At 61.8% G+C, this 23,618-nt stretch overlaps 4 protein-coding genes across 11 annotated transcripts; 2 read left to right on the top strand and 2 right to left on the bottom strand.

Annotated features, from left to right (window-relative positions):
• The first annotated feature begins 120 nt into the window (after positions 1-120).
• YPEL3 (yippee like 3) lies at positions 121-3,543 on the top strand. Of its 3 annotated transcripts, XM_032328715.1 has the most exons (6): positions 121-289; positions 683-733; positions 981-1,163; positions 1,267-1,310; positions 1,524-1,632; positions 3,058-3,543. In XM_032328715.1, exons 3-6 carry the CDS (start codon positions 1,047-1,049, stop codon positions 3,145-3,147), a joined length of 360 nt encoding a protein of 119 aa, XP_032184606.1. In that variant the 5' UTR covers positions 121-289; positions 683-733; positions 981-1,046; the 3' UTR covers positions 3,148-3,543. The 3 variants fall into 3 exon arrangements, with proteins under 3 accessions (XP_032184606.1, XP_032184604.1, XP_032184605.1); XM_032328713.1 differs by lacking the exon at positions 121-289 and having other exon boundaries at positions 316-825; XM_032328714.1 differs by lacking the exons at positions 121-289; positions 683-733 and adding an exon at positions 322-625.
• Positions 3,544-3,676: 133 nt separating this feature from the next.
• On the top strand, positions 3,677-9,044 carry TBX6 (T-box transcription factor 6). The gene is made up of 8 exons (XM_032328694.1): positions 3,677-4,807; positions 4,903-5,137; positions 6,122-6,389; positions 6,504-6,650; positions 6,753-6,823; positions 7,919-7,992; positions 8,076-8,259; positions 8,342-9,044. The coding sequence occupies exons 1-8, from the start codon at positions 4,690-4,692 to the stop codon at positions 8,553-8,555; spliced, it is 1,311 nt and encodes a 436-aa protein (XP_032184585.1). The 5' UTR covers positions 3,677-4,689; the 3' UTR covers positions 8,556-9,044.
• A 389-nt stretch (positions 9,045-9,433) lies between these two features.
• Positions 9,434-16,594, bottom strand: PPP4C (protein phosphatase 4 catalytic subunit). Of its 4 annotated transcripts, none has more exons than XM_032328704.1 (9): positions 16,492-16,584; positions 16,088-16,251; positions 12,723-12,774; positions 12,091-12,141; positions 11,766-11,867; positions 11,108-11,281; positions 10,879-11,005; positions 9,887-10,076; positions 9,434-9,802 (listed from the first exon to the last, which is right to left on the bottom strand). In XM_032328704.1, the coding sequence occupies exons 2-9, from the start codon at positions 16,183-16,185 to the stop codon at positions 9,673-9,675; spliced, it is 924 nt and encodes a 307-aa protein (XP_032184595.1). In that variant the 5' UTR covers positions 16,186-16,251; positions 16,492-16,584; the 3' UTR covers positions 9,434-9,672. The 4 variants fall into 4 exon arrangements, with proteins under 4 accessions (XP_032184595.1, XP_032184596.1, XP_032184597.1 ...); XM_032328705.1 differs by having other exon boundaries at positions 16,473-16,565; XM_032328706.1 differs by lacking the exon at positions 16,492-16,584 and adding an exon at positions 16,379-16,476.
• A 1,641-nt stretch (positions 16,595-18,235) lies between these two features.
• Positions 18,236-23,613, bottom strand: ALDOA (aldolase, fructose-bisphosphate A). Of its 3 annotated transcripts, none has more exons than XM_032327772.1 (9): positions 23,506-23,613; positions 20,924-21,050; positions 20,628-20,839; positions 19,988-20,042; positions 19,712-19,872; positions 19,272-19,355; positions 18,970-19,144; positions 18,626-18,825; positions 18,236-18,537 (listed from the first exon to the last, which is right to left on the bottom strand). In XM_032327772.1, the coding sequence occupies exons 1-9, from the start codon at positions 23,608-23,610 to the stop codon at positions 18,442-18,444; spliced, it is 1,215 nt and encodes a 404-aa protein (XP_032183663.1). In that variant the 5' UTR covers positions 23,611-23,613; the 3' UTR covers positions 18,236-18,441. The 3 variants fall into 3 exon arrangements, with proteins under 3 accessions (XP_032183663.1, XP_032183661.1, XP_032183662.1); XM_032327770.1 differs by lacking the exon at positions 23,506-23,613 and adding an exon at positions 22,350-22,531; XM_032327771.1 differs by lacking the exon at positions 23,506-23,613 and adding an exon at positions 21,251-21,404.
• Positions 23,614-23,618: the final 5 nt, after the last annotated feature.

Raw genomic sequence — 23,618 nt, 5'->3', positions numbered from 1 at the left:
CGGGCGGGCCGGAGCGGGGAGCGGGGGGAAGGGCCGGCCCGGCCTGCGCTGGCCGCTGTGTGACGCGCCCCCTCATTTGCATGCGGCGCGCCGATTGGCCACGGCGACCGCCGGGACCAGAGGCCGGCCCCCTCCCCCTCCCGCCGCAGCGGCGGCAGCAGCTGGTCTCGGTGTAAACAAGTCGCGGCGGCTGCGAACCCGGGCCGGGGGGGACGGCGCCCACCAGGAGCGCCCCCCACTCCCAGGCCAGGCCACCCCGGCGGACCGGGCCCCCGCGCGCCCAGGCGAGGTGAGGCCCGCATCATCAGGGCTGCGCGTCGCCCCGCGCCCCCGCCCCGCCAGGGAGGACTGCCCCCTTCCCCCGGCGCCCGTCCCCGACCCCAGCGCCCCAGGTGAGCCCCGGGGTCTCAGGTAAGGCTCCGCGATGCAGGTAAGAGCCCCTCGGCACAGACAAGGCCTCAGCGCCCCCCCCCAGGTAAGAGCCCCTCCCCTCCTAGGTGACACCCTCCACCTTCAGTGAGGGCCTCTGCCTTCTCCAGGGGAGGGACCCTCTTCCCACGTGAACTCCGTGTACCTCGAGTGGAGCCGCGTCACCCCCACCCTACCCCCGCCCTTGGCAGTTCAGGTGAGGTCCTAAGGACCATCCAGTTCCTAACCCCTCCATACTTTACCCCTAAACCAGAACCGACAGCTCATCCACTCTGAAGCCCCCTCCTCCAGCTTCAGCTGTCAGGTCAGCAGGGGTGAGGCCGGAAGTAGATGGGTGACTCACCTCAGGCTCCTCCAAGCCTCAGTTTCCCCATGATGCAACTTGAGGCCTCCTCAGTGAGTCAAGACTGAGCCCGCTCTGGCCCCCGGAGAAGCTGCTGGCTCTGGGGAGGAGACAGCAGCCAAGTGTGACAGAGCATCCCCATGGCCCTGGGTGTGCCTGCAAGTGCGTGGCCCAGGTCCTGACCGCCCACTCCCTCCCTCCCTGGCAGGCACTGGGCTCCCTCTGCTCCCCGTGGGCTGCTCCCCGCGTGGGGCCACTGCCCCCGGCCCCCGCCATGGTGCGGATTTCAAAGCCCAAGACGTTTCAGGCCTACTTGGATGATTGTCACCGGAGGTATAGCTGTGCCCACTGCCGCGCTCACCTGGCCAACCACGACGACCTCATCTCCAAGGTAACCAGGTCACGGTCGGGGCCAGACTGAGAGACCAGAAGGGCTACGCGGCAGCTCTCCGCCAGCGACCCTGACTCCCTTCCTTTCTCCCTCCCACCCTCAGTCTTTCCAGGGCAGTCAGGGCCGTGCCTACCTCTTCAACTCTGTGTGAGTATTCGGTTCCCCTTCTTTCTTTCCGTGACCTCTGTTGGGACCTGTGGCCCCCAGCATCACGCTGAGACTCCCAGAGTCCCCCGATTCCAGTTGGAAGATGCGATCGCCCTTGTCTTGGATGCTAAGGACAGACACAGTCGGATACAAGCTAGAGGGGGGCTTTGTGATGGCGGGACCCTCCCTGGGACTCCCCCCGTGTCCCCTCAGGGTGAACGTGGGCTGCGGGCCAGCCGAGGAGCGGGTGCTGCTGACAGGCCTCCATGCTGTCGCTGACATCCACTGCGAGAACTGCAAGACGACTTTGGGCTGGAAATATGTGAGTCCATGACCTCTGACCCCAGGCTCCTCTTGACCCAAGCTCCCATCACCTCCTCTTCACAGGCAGTGACACAGTAACCTTTCAGAGCCCACGGGCCCAGCTCCCACAAGTCAGACTGTCTTTTCATGCCCTGCCCATGCTCTCTTCTGTCACATCCTGCAAGGGCTTTCAGAACTTTTCTCTCCACCCAGCCCTCTCCTCACAGACACACACATGCCCGTTTTACAGATGAGGCCGTCATCCGGGTGACCATTTATTGAGGGCTTATGGGCCGTGCACTGTTGTGTGTGCTTGGCACACTTTCTCTGATTCCGTCATTACAACAATCCTGTAGGTAGGGTCTATTGTTAACTTCACTTTACAGTAGCAAAGAAGGCCCAGAGATGTTAAGTAACTTTCTCAAGGTCACACAGCTGTAAGGGACAGCATAGGGATCAGAATCCGGGTGGTGTGTTTTGTTTTTAACTCCACATCCTTGATGGCCAGCTTCCACTGCCGTTCAGAGATTCCGGGAAGTTGCCCAGGACCCCACAGCAACATGGAGCTTGGGTCCATGCGCCTCCTTTTCACTGCTCTCATTGCCACAGCTGCTGTCCAGGGTCTCATGTCACGACCCTGCGTCTCATTTCCTTATTTGGCAGTGGAGGCAAAGGCCACAACCTGGCACCCAAAATTGTTATGGGGATCAGATTAGATGCAGCAGAAGAAGACGCTCTTGGGAAATGGCAAGGGCCAGGACTCCTCACGCACTACTCGGGGCTGCGGGCCCTCTGTGGGGTGGATGTCCCAGGTGGAGGCAGTTCACCTAACCCGAGTTCACCCTTGGCCTAGCCACGGATTTGCTCTGTGCCCCCAGACGGATGGCTCGACCTCTCTGGACCACTGACAGAAAAAGAGATGGCCCAATCCAGGGGTCAAAAATTCAAAGGCTTGCAGGTCTAAGCAAGTATGCAGGCTTGCATACTTTGGGTTTGCAAAAGGGGCAGCATAGCTCTGCGGAGGGACGGGGCAGTCAGTGGCGAAATGGATTGAACCCAGCCCACCTGTATTTTAGTATTTCAAAGTCATTTTTCCTAAACTCTGCTGCTTTGTTTTTCTAAACAAAACACATGCATAGGTCAAAACTGGCCTTCAGCTACCAGTCTGTAATCCCTGGACCTTTTAGAAACTTCCATAGTCTCTCTGTTGGTACTGACATTAGTACTTAAAAACTACCGGTACTTCAGAAAGCTCAGTCTGTCCCATTAGCGAGAGACTGGCTCTGTCAGTTACCGGCTCTGTGTCTTGGGACCAGGTGGTTTGGCTTCTGTGCATGACAGCTCCGTCCTATGTAAAATGGGGCCAGGCATAGCTCCTACTCAACCCTGATCCCTTCTGGTAAAGCCCTTGCTCCGGAGATGACGTCCTCTCCCCTCTGTTCAGGAACAGGCCTTCGAGAGCAGCCAGAAGTACAAAGAGGGGAAGTACATCATCGAACTCAACCACATGATCAAAGACAACGGCTGGGACTGACCCCTGCTCCCGCCGCATGCGGCTCGAGCCCGGCCTGGACGCCCGGGGGCGCCACTGGCTTCCCTCCGCGAGAAGGGAGCTCTGGACCCTCAGGGCCCCTGCAGAGGAAGGATCCAGCTCCTGTACATATATTTTATTGCATGCACTGTGACCTTGGGGGGCGATCAGAAGGCGGAAGACACCCCCGCACCTCCCTGCGATCTGGCTGGCTTGGATCTCGTTTTTAACCCCTTCGTGCCCCGCCTGCCCTATAGATATGGCCTGTGTGCTGCTCCCCCGGCCCCAGTGCACCGTCTGCCCTGTGAACTCCTCCCACCGGGCCCCTCTTACCCCGCGCCCGTCTGCTGCCCTCGTTCTGTAGCGTTTGTACATAATAAAACAATGGAGTGGAGACAGCCCCGGGCTCACGCGGAATCCTGGAACAGGGGACTCCAATGCGGATTCCTGCCTCTAGAGACCTGGTCTTTTCTGGGCCCCACGTGGCATGGGGTAGGCACTGCGGTCAAAGCCGGGAGTCTGCGCTCCGCGGGCTCAGCCACCCGAGACCGAGGACCGATCCCACAGCCCCGGCGCTTCCCAGCCCCACTAGGCCTACGGAGGCCTTGACCTCGGCTGATCTGCGCCTTCCCGGCTTGAGCGTTGTGCCGCCGCCTAGAGGCAAGCTCTCCTGGGAGGCGAGCGCGCCGCGGGTTCCAGCGGCCTCGTCGCGACTACACGTCCCAGCGGCCCCAGCGGCAGCTGTCCGTCTCCTCTCTTCCGAATCTCTGCGCTGGGCTTGCTGGGAAGTGTAGTTCCGAGGGGCCCCCAGCGCGGGACCTTCTGGGAAAGCCCGGCTCCGGCCGTCAGAGACTGTCGAGCTGTGCGTGCGCCCGCACTTCGGAGTTCCTGCGGAGGGTGGAGGTTTTGCGGAACCGGGAACAGGAAGGAAGGACTCCAGGGGTTCGGGCCTCGGCTGCGGACTCCTCGAGGTCCCCAGTGCCCCGCGTAACAACAAGCTCACGCCGAGTGCCTCCAGCCCTGCTCTTTTCCTCCAGTCATGCTTCGTCCCTCCGAGCCCTGGCTTCCAAGTGGAGGGGGCAGGGGGAACCCGCTAGAAAAGTCTGGGGCGCCAGGGTCTGCCCCCGGACTCGAGGCTCCATCCCAGGGTCGAGGCCCCGCCCCTCAGTAGCTTACCCCTAGCCGGGGCTCCCCCCGTGGGAACCGGGACCAGCTGGCCGGAAGCGCCAAACTGCGTCCCCGTCGAGCCCCGGGGGATCAATCAGGCCGAGGAGTTAATTATGTAATGAGGGGGCAGGGGGTCGGAGCTAATGAAGCCCGGAGTGGGGGGAGAGAAGGGGAGGGTACCCAGGTATCCGGCCCCCTCTTGGACCCCTTCCAGTCCCCAGGGGTCTCCACCCCAGCCCAACTCCAGGGCCCCAAATAGGGGAGGGGCTGTGATCCTGGGTCTGGAAGGGGCTGAGCTGTGAGCTATAAAGGGGGCATCTCTCAGCACCAGGGGACTGACTCTAGGCAGCGTGACCTGAGGCCAGACGGGAGCACTCCATGTACCATCCACGAGAGTTGTACCCCTCTCTGGGGACAGGCTACCGCCTTGGGCCCCCCCAGCCGGGGACAGATTCCAGCTTCCCGCCTGCCCTGGCAGAGGGCTACCGCTACCCTGGTGAGCATGGGGACCAGCTCCTGTGTCGGGACCTCTGGGGGCTGTGACCCTCTGCTGGCTCCTCATTCTGCCCCCCCCCCCCACCCCTTCTCCAGATCTGGACCCTCCCAAATTGGATTGCTTCCTCTCCGGGATTGAAGCTGCTCCCTGCACCCTGGGTGCTGCCCCACCCCTGCCCCCGCTCCCCCCAGCCCTGGGCACTGAGCCAGCCCCCCCAGCCCCTGAGGCCCTTCATGCACTCCCTGGAGTCAGCCTGAGCCTGGAGAACCGGGAGCTGTGGAAAGAGTTCAATTCTGTGGGAACAGAGATGATCATCACCAAAGCTGGGAGGTGAGGGGCGGGGCCAGGGTGTGCCCGGGGGGCGGGGCCAGGGTCAAGGGGCCCAGGGTGTGCCCGGTGGGGGTCTCCTGGGAAAGGCAGAGTTCCTGGTAATGGGGCTAGGTCTAGGGGTTGCTAGAGGGTCTAGAGCTCTGCCTAAGTTCAGGGTGTGAGTGTGGCCTGGGTCAAGGGTGACTCTAGGGGCTGGATCGGAGTCATCTGGTGGCAAGGGCCGAGGGTCAAGTCTGTGGAATCTGTAGCTGGTTTAGGGACCAACCTATATAGCAAGGGTCCTAGGTCAGTCTGGGCCTGGGTCAGAAAGTCTGGCTGGGTGATAGGTTCATTTGTGGCCCAAATCGGGGGTCAGCCTGCGGCCAGAGCCAACACTGACACTACTAGGGTCAAGGGCCAGCCAGTGACTGGCATTCAGGGAAGTCTGGCCAGAATCAGGGTCAGTATGTGACTAGGTCTGGGGTCCCCCTGGAGGCAGGGATGTGGCCAGTGTGTGGCCCGTGTCTTTCCAGGCCGGGAACTCAGACCCGAGCATGCTAAGTCCTCCGTCCCAATGCGGGCAGGACATTTTTTTTTTCCTGAACCAGGTTTGGCCCGCAGTGTAGACTCTGGTGCTGGAGATTAGGTGAGGAGACCAGAGTGGGGAGCAGCAGACTCCCGGCAAGATTATAGGGACAGAAGTGTGTCACCACTGCTTCTGTGGATGGAGTTGGAAGGGGCCAGGAGTCAGGGGTCCTGGCTCTGGTCCTAATCTGCCCTGTGACTCTGGTCAGATCTCCTGTCTGTTCTGTTCCCCGAGTGTAAAATGGGATGAGACAAGCCTCCGGCTCCAAGACCCTGCCCTCTGAATTCTAATTCCACCTCCGTGGACGTTTCTCTGCCAAAGCTGGGTGAGCCCACAGCGGCTGTGCCCCCTGCCGGCGCTGTGCCCCCTGCCAGCCCCAGCCGGTAGCGCCAGGCCTCTCCCATCCCTCCCCTGTCCAGGCGCATGTTCCCTGCTTGCCGAGTCTCAGTCACTGGCCTGGACCCCGAGGCCCGCTACCTGTTTCTTCTGGATGTGGTTCCAGTGGACGGGGCTCGCTACCGCTGGCAGGGCCGGCGCTGGGAGCCCAGCGGCAAGGCGGAGCCCCGCCTGCCTGACCGCGCCTACATTCACCCCGACTCTCCGGCCACGGGCGCCCACTGGATGCGGCAGCCTGTGTCTTTCCATCGTGTCAAGCTCACCAACAGCACCCTGGACCCCCACGGCCATGTGAGGCCCCAGCTGGCGGGGAGGACAAGTTGAGGGGTGGGTGTGGGGGCCCCCCTGGGCAGGCGGGGCGTCACCCTGGGCAGGCGGGGCGTCACCTCGCTCCTTCTCTCCCAGCTGATCTTGCACTCCATGCACAAGTACCAGCCCCGCATCCACCTGGTGCGGGCCGCCCAGCTCTGCAGCCAGCACTGGGGGGGCGTCGCCTCCTTCCGCTTCCCCGAGACGACATTCATCTCTGTGACAGCCTACCAGAACCCGCGGGTGAGTGACCGCTTTGGGGGCTGTGTGTGGGGGTGGGGAGGGGATGGAGGGGTGGGCTCTGCCCTGGCCGCGGGAGCTTTGACTCCGGATGTGTGTCCCCAGATCACACAACTGAAGATCGCCGCCAATCCCTTTGCCAAGGGCTTCCGGGAGAACGGCAGAAACTGTAAGAGGTGGGCACTGTTCATTCATTCCCTGGTTCGTTCAACAAATGCTTGTGAGCCGACCACCGTGTGCCAGGGACACAGCAGTAAGTAAAGACATTTATTCCCTCGCGGCTGCCCGTTTAGCACCTGCTGTGTGCCCGGCACAGTTCTAGACGCTGGAGACCCATCCGTGAACAAAACCAAGGGCCCTGCCCTGATGGGACTGGTCCTCTAGGGGACAGAGTGGGCAGGTCAACAGAGAGAAATAAGTAAAATATAATATGGCAGGGATGCGTTCTAAAGAGAAAAGAAATAAAGGCAGGAAGGAAGATAGGACGGACCGGAGTGAGGTCTGTATTAGTTTTAGAGGCGTGGTCAAGTCCTGGAGGACCTAGAGTGGGTATCCGAGGAAGAGCGGGCCAAGAAGCGGGAACAGCCTGTGCGAGGGCCCTGAGGGAGGAGCGTGCCTGCGGTGCCACTGGAGAGGAAGAGGCAAGAGCGGTGAAGGGGAGCCACGTTGGACAGTGGAGGTGTGTTTAGGACTCGGCTTCTGTTCTGAGTCGAGTTCAGCTCCCTCAGAGCCGTCCTTTGCCCTCAAGGCGGGGACAGACCGGGAGCCGGCCATCAAACGGTCACCCTTACAAATGTCGACTGCGGACGCATGCCGAGGGAGGTTGTGCCGTGCCCCGGGAGGTCGGGAGGACTTCCCTGAGGAAGCGAGACGAGCGCGGGAGCCGAGACAGGGTGAGCTAAGGGCAGGAGCAGGAGCGGACGGACGGACGGAGAAGAGGGCTCGGGCGAAGGGCGGCTCGGCAAGCCGGGCGGGGCCGCTGGGTTCGGACCACGCCCTCGCCTTCTCGCTTGGGAAGCCTTTTCCCAAATGCAGTACACGCAGCAGGAAACCACTGGAAAGTTTTAAGGGGGAAATCGAGCCTGACTGCCACTTTCTAGTCACTTAGTTCTCTGGCCTTCGGTTCCTTTGTCTGGAGAACAGGTAGAATAACAGCACCTGCCTGACAGGGTCCCTGGGAGGGTGAAATGCTGGCACCTGGCAGGTGCTGTTATTACCACCATCATCATCATCATCATCATCATCATCACATCGTCGTCCCTGTTCTCCAGGGAGCGAGATGCCCGTGTGAAGAGGAAACTGCGGGGCCCGGAGCCTGGAGCCGCAGAGGCCTATGGGAGCGGAGGTGAGCGCAGTCCCAGGAGTGACAGGGGCCGGTCCTCAGGTGCCAGTCCCCCTTAGCCCAGTCTGTCCTCTCCATCTGCCCAGATGCACCAGGCGGCCCCTGCGACTCCACGCTGGGTGGGGACGTCCGTGAGTCGGACCCAGAGCAGGCCCCGGCCCCGCGGGAAGCTGCCCCGGCCCCAGCTCCGCCGTGCGGCGGCTCCAGCGCCGAAGCCTACCTGCTGCACCCCGCGGCTTTCCACGGAGCCCCCAGTCACCTTCCAACCAGGCGAGTGGGACAAGGGCACAGAGCTCGGCTCCTCCGCGCTGGGGGTCCCTTTCCCGCATTCTGACCCGTCTCTTTACTTCAGGAACCCCAGCTTCCCTGAGGCTCCAGACTCGGGGCGTCCAGCGCCCTACTCGGCTGCGTTCCTGGAGCTGCAGCCTGGGCCAGGGGGCTCGGGGTACCCAGCCGCTGCTCCCCCAGCACCCTTTGCCTCACACTTCCTCCAGGGGGGCCCCTTCCCCCTTGCCTACCCTGGCCCTGGGGCTTATCTGGATGTAGGCTCCAAACCAATGTACTGAGGTGTCCCTGGGCCCTCTGCCTGCCCCACACCCCATCTTCCATCACAGACCTCTGCCACCCTTCCCCCAGGCCTGTGGCCCCATTCCTTCCACTGGCCCCATCCCCCATGCCAAATGGCTGCCTGGGGCCTCCCCCACCCCACTTCACACTTTGATTTCACTCCCACCCACCCCGGCTTCAAAGCTCTGGCTAAGCTGCTGGGAGTCCAGCTGGGGCCAGCTTCCCCTTCCAGGCTCTCACCTCGGTGTGAATGGAGGGAGGCTCTGCCTGGCCAAATGGGGCCACTGCCCAACGCTCCCACCTCCTGGGCCTCACCCTTGGGCTCTGCAAGTTCTACCCCCTGGCCCCAGTGCAGGCCACACCGGTCCGCTGTCAGGACCAGAGTATTTTTGTTAATAAAACTCCAAAGACCTCGGTGCTCTAAAAACATCAGCTAATGCTATTGAGCCGTGGGCGGGGCTGGGTGAGCGGAGGTTTTGTGGGGAGACCTGGGCCCCGATTTTGACTTGCCAGTTTCTAGCTGCTTGACCTCATGCGTGTGAATCCACAGCTCTCGGGCTATGGATGCCTTTTTAGGGAAGTGGGGAAATCAGTGTCCTGATGCTCACTTGAATTAAATCAGAATTAAATAAGGCTGCTTCGGAGAACCCAGCCCTCCACCAGCATGTGGCAAGCCTTCTGGAAACAGTCACTGTCACGAGACATAGACCAGGAAGCTCTGGGGACAGTCAAGGTCCTCTGTGCCCCCCAGGTCCCAGGCTGGCGTTGCTGCTTGTGACCGATCAAGTCTGACACAAACCCAAAGACCATTTTTCTCCTTTTATTAGAATTTTTCTTTGTTTTCTCTCAAAATTTTTTATCTAAAAACAAACAAAAAAAAAAAAAAAGGAAAAAGGAAAAAAGAAAACCAGAAAATTATCGGAAACTCCATGGTTCAAGTGGGGAGAAAGGAGAGGAGCCTGGAGCTGCGGCTCCGAGCCTCTCCAGAGACAAGTCCTCACCCTCGAAGTGCCCTCTCCGGGGGGCGAGCAGAGCCGAGACAGCCCCCCGATGCCCAGCCGCAGTCTGGAGAAGAGGGCAGAGTCACAGTGGTCCGAGGGCCGGGGGCTGGAGGGATCACAGGAAGTAATCGGCCACGGGCTTCTTGGAGGGGATGCCCCGGGTCTCCTGGGGAGCAGCCTCGAAGATGATGAAATCTTTCTGGAGATGCTCATCCAGCTCCAGGATGGCTGCCACATTCCCACAGCTGGAAGCGGGAGGGGGGGCGTCGGCGGCGTGTCTCGGCCCGGCTCCCCACCCCACCCCGACCACCTGGCCCCGGGCGGCTCACCGGTAGCAATAGTTGGGCGCCGACCACACGGTGAGCACAGTCTCGTTGAAGTGCCACTTGTAGCCTTCCATCACCAGCTGGTGCGCGCGGCAGATCATGTCAATGTCGTTGGCCGCGTTGAACTGGGCTACCACGTCGCTGCCGAACAGGTAGCCGGCCCCACGGGGGCTCACGCCCCAGCCTGTTGTATCTGAGGCAAAGGAAAGCAGGGATGGGGGGAGAGGGTGTCCTCCAGGCCTCGCCAGTACCCACCGCCCTTCAACAGAGAACAACCCATCCCCTTCTCCCAATCAGGCCCGTGGGGCCGGCGCCCAGGGCCCGGGTGTGCGCCGGGGGATCCCGGGGACAGGGCAGCAAGTGCGGGAGCCGCTAAGATCCAAAGGAGACAGAATGTCTGGACAGTCGGAGCGACCCCATCATCAGTGACCGTGTGATTTACTGGCTGTGACAGGTGTACCCGAAAGTAGAAGGAAGCGCTGAGAGTGACCACGCGGGCGGGTCCAGCCAGTGTGAAGGGGGCTTTCCCGCCCCCCTCCCCTGGGAGGGCTGGCAGGGCAGTGAGGGAGCAGACGCTGTGTGACCACAGAAGGAGTTCTGGACTGGGACTGGGGAGACTCGGCTTTCAGTCTCCGCTCTGCTCCAGACGGGCCGGGGAACCCCACAAAATGAGGGCTCCTCATGGGGCCAGCGTCCCGGGAGTCCACCCTCTGCAGAAGCCCCTCCACACGGAGGGCGCAGAGGATTTTGTCCCCAACAAGCCTCTGAGCCATGAGACACACGCCCAACCCCTCTCCGAGCTCGAGCTCAGCCCACGCTCCCCCGTCCGCACCAAGGGTGCTGGTGGAGACCCGGCCCTGCTCCGCTTTTCCCGACCGCCTGGCCCGACCGTCCGTTCCACACTGTCACCTTTAAATGTCCCTTTAACCACAGGACCTCCTCAGTCTCCTGCCAAACTGAAGGGAGAGCCCACCTGCCGGCCCGCCCGCCCTCACCTTCGGGGTCAGACCAGAGCAGGTCACACATGGGCCCGTCATGGGGCACCTCTTGCTTCCGGTCAATCGTGCGGATCTGGTCCAGGGTCTGGATAGAGGGGGACAGGCCCCCGTGCACGCAGAAGATCTACAGGGGGACGAGGACGGAGCAGAGGCGCGCTGAGCCCCATGCCTCTCCCGGTGCCTCCCCTCGCCCTCCCACCCCCGCAGGGCCCGGTGGCCGGCCTACCTTGCCATCGATGATGGCCGACAGGCTGAGGTAGTCAAAGATCTCAGTGCAGTAGCGCCACACGGTCACCGAGCCGTATTTGCGTAGACACTCGTCATAGAAGCCGTAGACCTGCGTGATCTGGCGGCTCTCATGGTTGCCCCGGATCAGGGTAATCCGGTCAGGATAGCGAACCTGCGGGCAGCCGCCCACACGGGGCTGGGGGCTGGGCTCGGTCCTTCCCTTGTCAGCTCACGCACCCCTCCCGGAGCACCCACCTCGCAGGCCCGTGTCCCTCCTCTGGGGGACCTGAGGCTTACCCCACTCAACCACGTACTCACTGGCTCCTCTATCCCCAACAGGTGCCTACCCAGACCCCCGGTGCCCTGTCACCTCGCCCACCAACGGACACCGCACCCAGGCGAACTCCATGCCCTGCCCCCGCCTGAACACAGGGGCCCTCTCTTCCCTCCCCTCCAATGCGCGGCTCCTGCTTCTCCTCCGGGGGCCCCGTCACACGCCCTCGAGGCAAGGGAAGTGGCTGTGCCCACCCCCTGGCAAGCCAGACCCCAGCAGCACAGCTCAGAGTTGGGGGCGGATGGGTCAGGAGACCAGGGCAGAAAGGAAACCGGTCAGGCCCGAGGGCCCAGCTGTGAGCACCCGAAGCCTGGGTTCCCACCTTAAGTGCCAGCAGCAGGAGAAACGTTTCGACGCTGTAGAAACCGCGATCCACAAAGTCTCCCATGAAGAGGTAGTTGGTCTCAGGGACGTCACCACCCACCTGGCGGGGGGGGGGTAGAGGCAGGAAGATTTTGGTTGGTCCCAAAATGTCCCACACCACGGTGGCCTCTTTGCCCATCAAGCGGCAGCCCCCTTCCGACGGCCCACCTAGCTAGAGCCCCTCACCTGCCCGCCATGCGCCAAACGCACAGCTTCCGCTCTCAGTGAGGGGGGCCTCCCAGTCAGCCCCCAGGCCATCGGTCCCCAAGTCGCCCCACACTTACTCTGAACAGCTCCTTGAGGTCATAGAATTGCCCGTGGATGTCGCCACACACCTGGGAGGTGAAGAGAGGCGGGCTGGACCTCAAGAGTCTGAAACTCCGCTCCCGGAGAGCAGCCTTTAAAACACCCGCAGCTGCAGGAGCTCCTCACCGCTCCCGGCCAAGTCTCGACTTCTCAGGGCCACGTCTACTCGCCCACCCTGACTTCGCCCGGTCTGGATCACACCCCCTCCCGCATGGAGTGCCAACTGCTCTGGGAGGGCACGAGCTCGAGCCGGGTCTACAGCCAGACCCACAGCTTCTGGAAGGCCCGACCCCCTCCTCTCCCTCTTCCCCTCAGAGAGCCCAGAAGAAAGCTACTAGTACAGAGAACACACGTGAACGTGTGCAGCACAATCACTGCCACGGTAAGAGGCCTTCTGCTCAGGCCAAGCACATGCCCCCACAAATCAAAAGAGCTTTCCCATAACATCCCCTTCGAACAGCAAGGCCCCCTCGAAGACAGGCGAGGGAGGAGACACACAGCCTCCGGGGCTCTCAGGGATGGGGGTAGACCTCGGCAGCCGCCACGAGTAAGGGGACCGCCCAGGCCCCGAGAACGCACGCCGGGCTCCGCGGGGGCGGCCGGTACTCACGGTGACGGGCGAGTCCACTCTCTGCACGTTGCTTTCCTCTACCAAGATCTCTCTGCAGACAGGAGAAGACCAGGGTCACCACAGCCGGGCCAGCCCAGCCCGACTCCTCATCTCTCTGAGGGGGTCAGAGGCCGTCCTTGAGCCAGGATGGGCTGACCGCGCTTCCCCAGGCCAGAGCCCAGACTCCTACTGCATCCGAAGCCCTTCCAGGAAGGCAGCGGCCTTCCGAGCCTTGACCCTCCCGGCTGCCCTTTCACACGTCCAGGGCTCCTTCCAGAAACAGAGCCCTCTGCTCAGGCGGCTCTCTCAGCTGGAGCGCTCTGAGACCGTGTCCCCCGCTGAGCCGACAGTCCCTCTCTGCCCGTCACGGAGGCCTCGCGCAGGCCGTCCGAAGGCACCCAGTCATCAGACACAGCGTCACAGACCTGCGCTGCGCTCCTTCCTTATTTAGAGGGGGTGACAACGTTGTTCTTTCATTTCTCCCTGCAGTGGAGTCTACTACTCCTTGGGAGTTCGCGACAGAAAACCACTTGGTCGGTAACAGCCAACGGAAGAGGTGCCATGCTTCCGGGTTTCCACCCTGATGACAGCGGCAGGGACCACTCCAGATCACGCCCTGCCCTGGGACCGCAGGAAGAGCTCTCGTCGACGACGGAAGAGCCCACCCAAAGGCAGACGCTGTGGCGCCGCCCACTGCTCCGAGGAGTAAACTGGCCACAGTCCAAAAGGGCGGACTTGAACAGGAGGCCTGGCTCTGGCCTCTGACGCTGTAATCAAACCGCTCTGGTGTGGGAAGGCCCGGGGCACTTGCCTACCTTTCCCTGCCAGCTCCGAGCAGACTAGGAGACCCCGAGCTCGGGTGGTTTTCCTGTGTTCCCGAGCGTGCGCTCTCTGACAGAGGCAGCTGGAGGGAAGCGTGCGCGCTTGGCTTTCTGGCAACAGCAAGAAGCCTTGGCCGGGGTCTGAGGGCCCATCTGGCAACCAGGCCCTCCCACCAGGACTGGCTCTCGTGTCCAGCATCTTTCCACATCAACTGCTTGGGACGACCTTCCCAGCTGACCAGCTGAGGCTCTTTTCATCCTCACCTGACAGAGAAACCGAGCTTAGAGAAAAAAAGGGCAGGATCAAGGTCACAAAGCTGGAGAGTGAAGACGGAGAATTCAGAAGCCTGATGGACGAAGAGTCTGTGCCAGTCTCACCCGCAGATTCCGGTCTCACGCCCCCCACCGACCGGTGCTGGCAGGGCCCAGCACGCTCTGGGCACAGGGGCCAGGCTCTGACCCCAGCTGTCACTCACAGCGCACCATCTGCCCTCTCAGGGCTCACACCTGCCCACCTTCACTTCCGCAACAAATGCCACCTTTAGGACGTGCCTGCCGAAATCCCAGTCCCTTTCCCCGCATATGCGGAATCCCATTCGAGCTCCATAGTGACATCAAAGTTCTGAAGAGGTAAAGTGACTTGAGCAGGGTCACATTGTTTACAAGCGACAAAGCTGGAATTCATACTGGAGACCACTTGATTCAAACCCTCCGCTCTGGGGCGCTGCTGTGGCTCAGTCCATTAAGCATCTGCTTCAGCTCGGGTCATGATCTCAGGGTCCTAGGATCGCGCCCCACGTCAGGCTCCCTGCTCAGCGGGGAGTCTGCTTCTCCCTCTTCCTCTCCCCCTACTCGTGGTCTCTCTCCCTCTGTTTCACTCTTTCAAATAAATAAGATCTTTAAACACACACACACACACACACACAACCCCTCTGCTCTCTCACTACGCTAATCCATACGGAGCACGTGGCGACTAGTTCTCTAGATGCGAGCACTAGCTACCATCACCACCAAGTCAATTCAGGCCCTTGGGCAAGGTGAGTCTTACAGGAAAAGAAGGGTGCCAAGCAGTAATTGGTTCCTAAAAGTGCCTCCCAAGACTGAGAGAACAGGGGTGACTAAAAACACCTCGGGGCCGGCCCAGGCAGGGAGATTCTCTTGAGCTGGCGAAACACAGAGTCACAGACACGCATTTAAAACGAGGCCGTGCCGGCTCGTCAAACAGGCCTGGTCTGGCCGCTGTGGGTCTGTCTGAGGTAAAGCCAAGCAAGGGGCTGAGAGCCACCCGTTCAGAAGCCAGGCGGCCACTTTCTCTCTGGGTGACCTCAGTCGGGTCACGAGGCCTCTAGGAGTCCTGTAAAATAGTTCCAACCTCAAAGAGTGCCGTGAGGAAGACAGGAGTGGCGTGTCAGTGGGAGGCCTGCTGTAGGACGGCGGGCCTGCTGTTCCACAAATGTAGGGTCATCCTGCTGGCCCTTTCCCCGCAGAACCATCCGCAGTGTGATACAAGCCACAAAAAGTACCTCAGGGGAGGCGGGTAAGTGGCCTCACTGGTGCCCACGCATCTCAGAGCCTCCACTCCGCCTGCTCCTAGAGGCCTTCCCTGGTGCCATCAGTCCTCATGGGCGGTCCCCTCGTCCTACTCGGTACTGACAGCAACACCTGAAGACCGCGGAGCTTACGTCGTACCAACGCGCGGCGCCGAGCTCGTCCCAAGCACCAGCTTACTGGTGCTTCACCACCGTCTTAAATACTATTACTCCCTCTTGACAAGTGAAGAAACTGGGCAGCGACCTCGCGATCCCCGACTGAGCCGGCGACCTCACGATCCCCGACCGAGCCAGTAAGCGGCGGCACTCACATTCCCACCTAGAACCACCGCGTTCCGAAGCCTGAGCTCGTAACCACCCGGTCATCTTTCTTCCCGGGGGGGGGGGGGGGGGGGGTCTCCCGCCTCGTCGGGTTTAATGCTACTCTGGCTTATCCGCTACCATTTCACACAGAACACGAGGTGACCCCACGCCGCGGCCTGGAGACAGGACCTGGAGCGCTGGCTTCAGGCTCCATCCCTTACTCGCTGGCTGACTCTGAACATGAGTCCCCACCTGCAAAACGGGGACAGCACCAGCCGCCTTCGGGAGCGGTGCTTAGAGTTAAAAGAGTTTTATAAACCAGAGGGTTTCGCTTTCCTGCCTTGGACTTGTATCCTGGTGGACACTCCCTTTCATCGTCTTACTCTTCGAGGCCTATCCCCAGAGTTCAGTTCTTCCAAGAAACCTCTGTTGCCCCGACAAGTAGGGCGGCCTCCCTGAGCTGCTCCAATACTTTTTACGAAATCTCTCTAACGCCACTGAAAACACATCCCCTAATACTGTAAGTGTCCTCCTCCGGGTCTGTCTTCTCCCAACAGGCTGGCTGCTCCTCGAGGGAAGTGGCCCTATTCTGCTCCTCTCCGGGGAAGATTTCAGGACGAGCGAGGCCCCAGGTTCTCAGCTGGGTCTGCCCCGGGCCGGAACCCCCGAAGAGCGGGGCCACCGGGCTCACCTGGCCTTAGCGCACAGGGCCTTGACTTCGCTCTCTTTGATGAGCTCGCAGCGCCGCAGCTGCTCGATCTGCCGGTCCAGGTCGCTGATCTCCGCCATGGCCCACCCCCCCCGGCGCGGGTCAGAGCCGGGGCCGCCGCCCCCTCCGCACCGCACAGGGGTCTCCTGAGAAAGGCGAAGACGCGCGCGTCGATCAGACTGTCCGCAGGGCGCGCCGGGGGTGGAGGGACTGAGGCAACTCGACCCCGGAGCTGGCCCGACCCCCCCCACCCCCGCCCCCGCCCCCTCTCACAGCGGCCCCCGATCCCCAGCAGTCCCACGGCCCTGGCCGCTCCCCGCGAACTCCCGTCGGACCCGGCGGCCCCGCGTTCGGGACGGTGGCCTACAGGGGTCTCGGACTATTACCGCCGCCGCGACTCCGGCTCCCGCTCCCGGGCTCCCTGCCTTCCTCCTTCCCTTCGCTGTGGGCCGCCGCCACCGCCGCTTCTACTTCCGGCCCCGCCGCGGAAGCAAAGGGGGACAGTTCCGCCGCGCGCCGGATGTGGCGTCATACACACCCGCCCCTCCCGCGCCGCGCCCCTCACCCCACCTCCCGAGCCTAAGAATGGGCGTGAGCGGAGGAAGCGGAAGTCGGCGGCCTGCGGGCGGGGCGGGGCGGGGGGGCCGCGGGCGGAGCTGTCGGGCGGGTGGGCGCCTCCGTCCGCTCCCCTCCGGCCTCAGCCGAGCTGCGGCTCCGCGTGGGGCTTCGCTGCACGTTTTATCGGACTCGGCCTCCCCCGTTCCAGTCCCGGGGGTCCCACCTGCAGCCCCAGTGCTTAGAACACGGCTGAGCCCAGCACGGCGAAGCTCAGTGCAAGTTCGACGGATGGAGCCATCCTGGCCCAATCTCCTTCCCCGGCCGCGGGGAAATCCGTGCCATGGAGGACCTCTCCGTGAGAGGCAGAAAAGCCACCTTGCTCACACCTCGCTTCCGTCTCAGTCAGTGTGACCCGATTCCAGAATAGTCCCAGACATCCACCCCTTAGAAAAATCCTTTTTGCTATCTTCCGTTGACCTTCAGTTTTTGCTTTTCTTGACTTTCAAAGAGAGCTGAAGTGGAGCCAGGCACAGAAGTGAGGCCGAAGTTTAGAGGAGCACTCAGGGTGGGCTTGGTTTTGTATGTAGGCAACATGCAGATGTGCATCGAAGGAAAAGGACAGAGTCCCTAACCCCTGCAAGGTCCTAGTCAGTTCTACAAGCATCAGCACAGGGATTCTGCTAGGTCCAGAGAGACCACAAAGTCAAGATTTTTTTTCTTCTCTAGCAGTAAGCGGACACAGTCAAGGGCCCGTTATCAAGAAACTCAGGAAATGGCAAGACTCACTCATGAGGTGCCTGGTTGTGACCAGGATCTAACAGCTCAGACCCATGTAGGTAACTGCTCCACCCCAGCTAGAAGGGTTCAGGGCATGGCACGGGTCAAGTGTAGGGCCTTCACCATGGCTTCATGTAATACAGCACCTACACTGGCTCAGGGCTTAACCTGCAACCTGAGCCCCACAGTTCTGTGTTGCTGAGGTCACTGTTGGAAAGGGATTCTGGGTTTCTCAAGGGCTTCCCCGCCCCAAAGAAGATTAATTAAGCCAGTTCTAATCTCATCTCCTATTAAGATGGGAAAACAGACCAGCTCAACAGTGTAGATGAAGGACGAATGTATTAATAATCTTGTCTTCGTCAAGAAAGTGCCATCTCAAGCAGTACGGCCTTAAGCATGAACACCTACTCATAGAGCTCACTTGTGTGGCCTGGCTCACAGCACTCGGGAGATGTTGGCTTTTCTCAGTGACGGTCGTTCTCACAGGAGCCTTTCTGCATCCGTAAATTCTGGGTCTGAAAGCGCAGCTGAGCCTAACAGTTCCCATGCAGTCCCCCCAACTGTGGGCCTTACTGGGTGCTGCTGGCAAAAAGGGGCAAAAAAAGCCCTTGATGGCAGAGAAAATTCCACAAGGTCTCTTCCTGAAGACCTGGGCAAGAGTAAAAGCAGGAAGGTCCTCTCCCAAACCCATTTGGTTTTCTCCTGCCTCTCAAGGACAGAGAACAAGGACTCTTCCAGGCGCTGCCGCCTCCCCCAGCCGCCCCCTGGCCCGACCACCACACACAGACAGCAGACTCCCCCTTAAATAGTTGTTTATTGGCAGTGGGCTGGAAGGAGCAATGGAGTTAGCATATACAGACAACACCACACACCAATGTCACGTGGGAGGCAAAGTGATGGGAGAGAGCAGCCTGGAGCCCTGCTGAGGCCCCCCTCTTCGAGAGTGATGGTGGAGGGGCAGGGGCTGGAGTGTTGAGGGGGTCGCCTTAGGACACCTCCGCTTAGTAGGCGTGGTTAGAGATGAAGAGGGACTCGCTGGCTGCAGCCCCGGCCTGACCACTCGGGGTGTACTTTCCTTGGCAGGCAAGGCTGTTGGCCTAAGAGGGGAAAGGAGCCAGAGTGAGGTCTCATCAGAATTCCACCTGCCCTGGTACCCTGCCCACCTCCATCCAGTCCCATCCTTACCAGGGCTCGCTTGATGTACTCCTCCTGGGCAGCCTTCAGGTTCTCCTTCTTCCCACCCCAGGCCTTCAGGGCAGAAGCCTGGAGCGCTCGGCCATAGGAGAAGGTCAGGGCCCACGGCTTCAGCAGGGGGCACTTGTTGATGGCATTGAGGTTGATGGATGCCTCCTCCTCACTCTGGCCTCCGGACAGGAAGGTGATCCCTACCCAGCAAGGATTGAAGTGCAGTTAAGTGGCTGTACGCAAACACCTGGGGTTTGGTAGAAGCTTCTAGAATCTGACCAATGGGCTAAGGACTATGGTTGTCATCCACCTCCCACAGGTCAAGAGAAGGATAAAGCTCTCACCAGTGACAGCAGGGGGCACTGTGCGGCGCAGTGCTGTGACGGTTGCCATGGCAATCTCCTCATGAGAGTATTTCTGGGTGCAAGCATGGCCTGGGGTTACCATGTTGGGCTTCAGCAGAGTGCCTTCCAGGTAGATGTGGTGGTCACTCAGAGCCTTGTACACGGCAGCCAGCACCTAGAGCAGAGCAGGGCCACAGTGGAATTGAGGTGGAGTTGGGGGCGGGGTGGGGACAGAGGTCAGTCCCCAGGCCCTCGGCCCAGCTGCCTAGCCACCACGCCACCCACAAAGGCAGGCACCTTACCTTCTCAGTTACATACTGACAGCGTTTCAAGTCGTGGTCCCCATCCGGGAGGATCTCAGGCTCCACGATGGGCACGATGCCATTCTGTGGAGGACAGGGGAGGCATGAGTCCCCCTAACCCAGAGCCCACCTGCAGCTCTCCGCAGCCATCAGCCAAGACCACCTGTCCATGACAGAAACTCACGGCTTCACAGCCTGCAGCGGACCTCAGGAGACAGAGATCTCCTCTGAGCCACCCCCACATTCATACCCCCACCGCACCCCGGCTCACAGGGCCCTCGGGTGTCCTCCATGGGCCCAAGCCTGACGCTTGCTGAGGCTCCAGAACAGCTGCCTTGGATGCAGGTGTGGTATGTATCCTGACAGATGAGCAGCAGGCTAGCTGACGTTCTGGAACCGAAGCAGGTGGGAGGTGGCCTGCTGGGGACCCACCAGCCCACCTGCTGGCAGATGCTGGCGTAACGGGCCAGAACATTGGCATTTTCCATGATGGCAAGGGCTGAGGGGGTGTGTTCCCCAATCTTCAGCACACAGCGCCACTTGGCGAAGTCAGCTCCGTCCTTCTTGTACTGGGCACAGCGCTCGGACAGCCCATCCAGCCCTGGAGGGGGGACAGAGGAGTCAGAGCATGGCAGAGGAGGGGGGCAGGTGGCACCCAGAGGGGTCAGGCCTGGAATGAGTTGGTCTGGAGGGCAGGGAGCGGAGCAGTTTCTCACCTTGGGTGGTAGTCTCGCCGTTTGTTCCTGCCAGGGGTACCACGCCCTTGTCCACCTGTTGGGAGTTAGGGGGTAGTGAGCAACAATGTGAGATGAGGAAGGCCCTCGAGCACTGCACTCTGCCCTCCACCTTCCTTAACCTCTCGAGCGGCAGGTACCTCACTTTGCAAACGTTTTCACGTAGTCACAATACTTGATCCCAGGAGGTTTTAGAAAATACGTGGGGATGTGATCAGAGCGAGCCCGGGCTCCTAGTCATTACTAACCCTGTGAGCCACACGCATCATATCATGCCTTGAGTTTCTGGTTTTTGTCTGTACGACGGAAGAATACTGGGGTGAGAATTACAAGGATTAAAAATACCAAGCAGGAGCACGTATCTGGCTCAGCCAGTGGAGCCTGTGTCTTCTGATCTCAGGGTTGGCTGGGAGTTTGAGCCCCACAAAGAATGTAGGGCTTACTTTAAAAAAAAAAAAAAAAAAGGCCAACAGATCCTGCACGTTTCTAGCTCTTCACATGCGCTTTGGCAGTGACCTGGGGCAGACTCCCAAACCGACGCCCGCCCCAGCACAGCCTGCAACTCTGGCCTTCTCTCCCCCATCTACCTCACCTCTCGCATCCCGAGACCCCGCCCCCTCACCTTGATGCCCACAACACCGCCCTTGGATTTGATAACTTGGGGGAAGGGACGCCCATCATCTGTCTTCTGGTACAGGGTCTCGTGGAAGAGGATGACGCCCCCGATGCAGGGGTTCACGCGGTCATCAGCGGTCAGCAGCAACTGGCGGTAGAAGCGGCGGTTCTCCTCTGTGTTCTCAGTGCCGATGGACTGCAGCCGCTTGGCGATGCTCCCTGCAAAGGGGCAGCACGTGGAAATAAGGGATCAGCCGGTCATCCTCGACCCTAGGCACTCCTCCTCCTGCGTCCTGCCCATACCAGTGGACTCATCTGCAGCCAGGATGCCCTTGCCCGGAGCCACGATGCGGTGAGCGATGTCAGAAAGCTCCTTCTTCTGCTCCGGGGTCAGCGCTGGGTACTGGTAAGGCATGGTGCCGGTCGGTTCCTGCGCAAAGGCAGCAGACGGGAGGACTGGTTAGCTGGGTCTCACGTGGTCTCCCGACCAGCAGGACAGGACCCCTCTCCTGGGAAGTCCAGACAAAAGTTCCCTACCTCCCCTGCTCCACACTGGCAGGTTTCTGGCCACTTACTGTCCCCAGCCCTCCCCTGCACCCAACTTCCCTATACTAGGCCTGCCTCCGGTACCTTTCCTAACTCTGTCTGTTGCTGGGTGTTTCCCAGCTGTGGGTGGGGTTGCATACTGGCATCTGGGGCAATGCAATAGGCCAGAGCCATAGACAGTCGGGTCATGTAGAAGCCGGACCCTTCTTGCAAGCGCTCTGCCATGGGGTCACTTTGCCTAAAAGCAGAACCGAACCGGAGTATTTTAGAATTTAGAGAGGGCACACAGGCAGAGGGCCCAACCCAAGGGCCCAGAAAAGGGAAAGTTCGGTGCTTCAAGTCCCACAGCACAAGGGCCAGAGCCGATATTTAGAACCCAAATCCTCTGGTCAGGGCCTTCCAATCCACCCAGGATCCCAGGGCTGGCCCAGGCTCCAAAGCCTCAAGGACATCCCAAGGTCAAGCTTCTCCCCCCAGGGTTGGGAAGAGTGTTCAAAGAAAGGGCAGTTCAATAATCAGAAGGCAAGGAAAGGGCAGCCGAGGAAGCCCAGCCCAAGGTGGCGTTAGGAGGAAGGTTTGCCCATCTCACTGCTCATACAGGTTGAGAAAATTGTAGCGACGCAAGCGGCCCACCCCTTCCCCAGAAAAGGCTCCAGTCGGCTCGCACCGCCGCAGCTGCTCCAGGCTCACAATCAAGGTCACCCAATAAGGAAAGACACGGGAAGTGTTAACGGGGCATCAGGCGCCTCCATGGGGTTCCCCCCTCGTCGGGGGCGCCCACCTCCCAGCGCAGGGCCCCACCACGCTCTCCGGAACCCTCAGGCAGTCTAGGAGCTGGCCCCCTCCCCTCGCCGCCTCTTAGGACCCCCGCAGAGGCGGAGGAGCCGGAAGGCTTAGCACCTGGGGTCCGAGCAAGAGGAGGAGAGAGAATGGCCCTCCATCTCGCCCGGCTGCCTCCCCCCGCCATGACTCAGCGCGCGGAGCCACTGCATTGCGCAGCACACCGAGCGCGCTCCACTGGAGAAGCCTGCGGAGTCCGGGCCGGGAGCCTACGTGTAGGTGGGCGTGGGGAGGGCGAGACGCTGGGCCCGAGCTGCGTGGGGGAGATGGGGTCAGGCTGCCGACTGCCCCCAGGACGCTCCTCTACGGTCCCTGACCTTCGCACGTGGCGGGGGGCGCTCACCTGGCACGGGAGGGGCGGACGTGCGGGGTGCGGCGGCGGAGGGCGGCGGAGGGCGAGCACACGAACGAAGGGAACGCGACGCTCGTCACCAGGGCTCTGGTTCTGCGGCGCGTTCCAGCAGGAACACGGCCGGCTCAGCTCCCGAGGGGGCGGCGCAGGGGGCGGGAGGAGGGAGGCGGCGCCGGGCTTTATAAAGGCCCCGCGCCGGCCTCCGCCGGTGATTTTCCGTGAAGGCGGCCGGAGGCGCCCCGGCGTCCAATGGCAGGCGCGGAGCTGTGCAGAGGCCGCCCCCGAAAGGCGAAGCCCGGAGGCGGCGCTTGGGCGGGGACAGCTCGGCGAGAACACGATCCCGCCCCCGGCCCCCCTAGGACGTGACTCGGGCCACATCCTGCGGGCCGCCTGGGCCCTCGCGTCCCTCCCCCCCCTCCCTCCTCTTCCCCCGCCCCTCCCCCCCCCAGTTGGCGCGTTCGGGGGCACCGTGACTCAGCCGATTCGGGGCACCGGAGGGGATGGGGCGTGGGGGAAGCGGGTGCAAGAGCCTGGAAAGACGGAGGCTCAGCCTCCCCGCCCCAGGCCCGGCCGGGTGGCGCGGGGCAGCCCCCGCTTCCGGCCTGCGCCGAAAGCCGCGTGTGTCACCCCGGGGCGGGCCCAGAGGTCGGGCGTCGGCCGGCCTCGCCCGTAGGCTGCCCTTGCGGGCTCCGCGGCGCGGGGCCGCCCCTCCCAGGATCGCCAGCGCGGGCGGAAGAGCGGCGGCTCCCGGAGTCCTCCCGGAGTCCGAGAGGGCGGCGGGGCCGTGGTTCCCGGGGTCCCCACTCGCGGGTGTAGGCGCCGCGGCCGCGCCCGTCCCGCCGGCCCCGTCCCGCCGGCCCCGCCACGCGTGCGCAGGTCTCTCCGCCGCGGCCGGCCCCGACCGGCCCCGACCGGCCCGCGGCAGCCACCGCTCGCCCCAGCAAGTCTGGGGATGCGGCGCCGGAGGGCCTGCGAAGACGTCTCCCCGGAATCTGACTTCCCCGTGCAAATCAGATCTGTCCCTAGCTGGTTAGTCCCCGACGCATCTGGAACCCCTCATCCTATCGGCCAGGTTTCCCCTCCTAAACCGGACCCGTTAAGCCCGACCCCGACCCCATCCCTGCTGGGTCCCGCCGCCAGCGCCCACCTGCGAGGAGGCAGAAGAAGCGGGCAGGGCCTGGTCAGCAGCGAGTGAGCCCGGCCGGCTCCCGGGCCGGGTTATAAGGCCGCTCCTGCCCTCCCCCCAGCCCATGTCCCCAA

The sequence above is a fragment of the Mustela erminea genome, chromosome 20, assembly GCF_009829155.1.
Source record: "Mustela erminea isolate mMusErm1 chromosome 20, mMusErm1.Pri, whole genome shotgun sequence".
Lineage (NCBI taxonomy): Eukaryota > Metazoa > Chordata > Mammalia > Carnivora > Mustelidae > Mustela > Mustela erminea.
The sequence above is the reverse complement of the archived record's forward strand: the minus strand, read 5'-3'. Positions and strand labels throughout refer to the sequence as shown.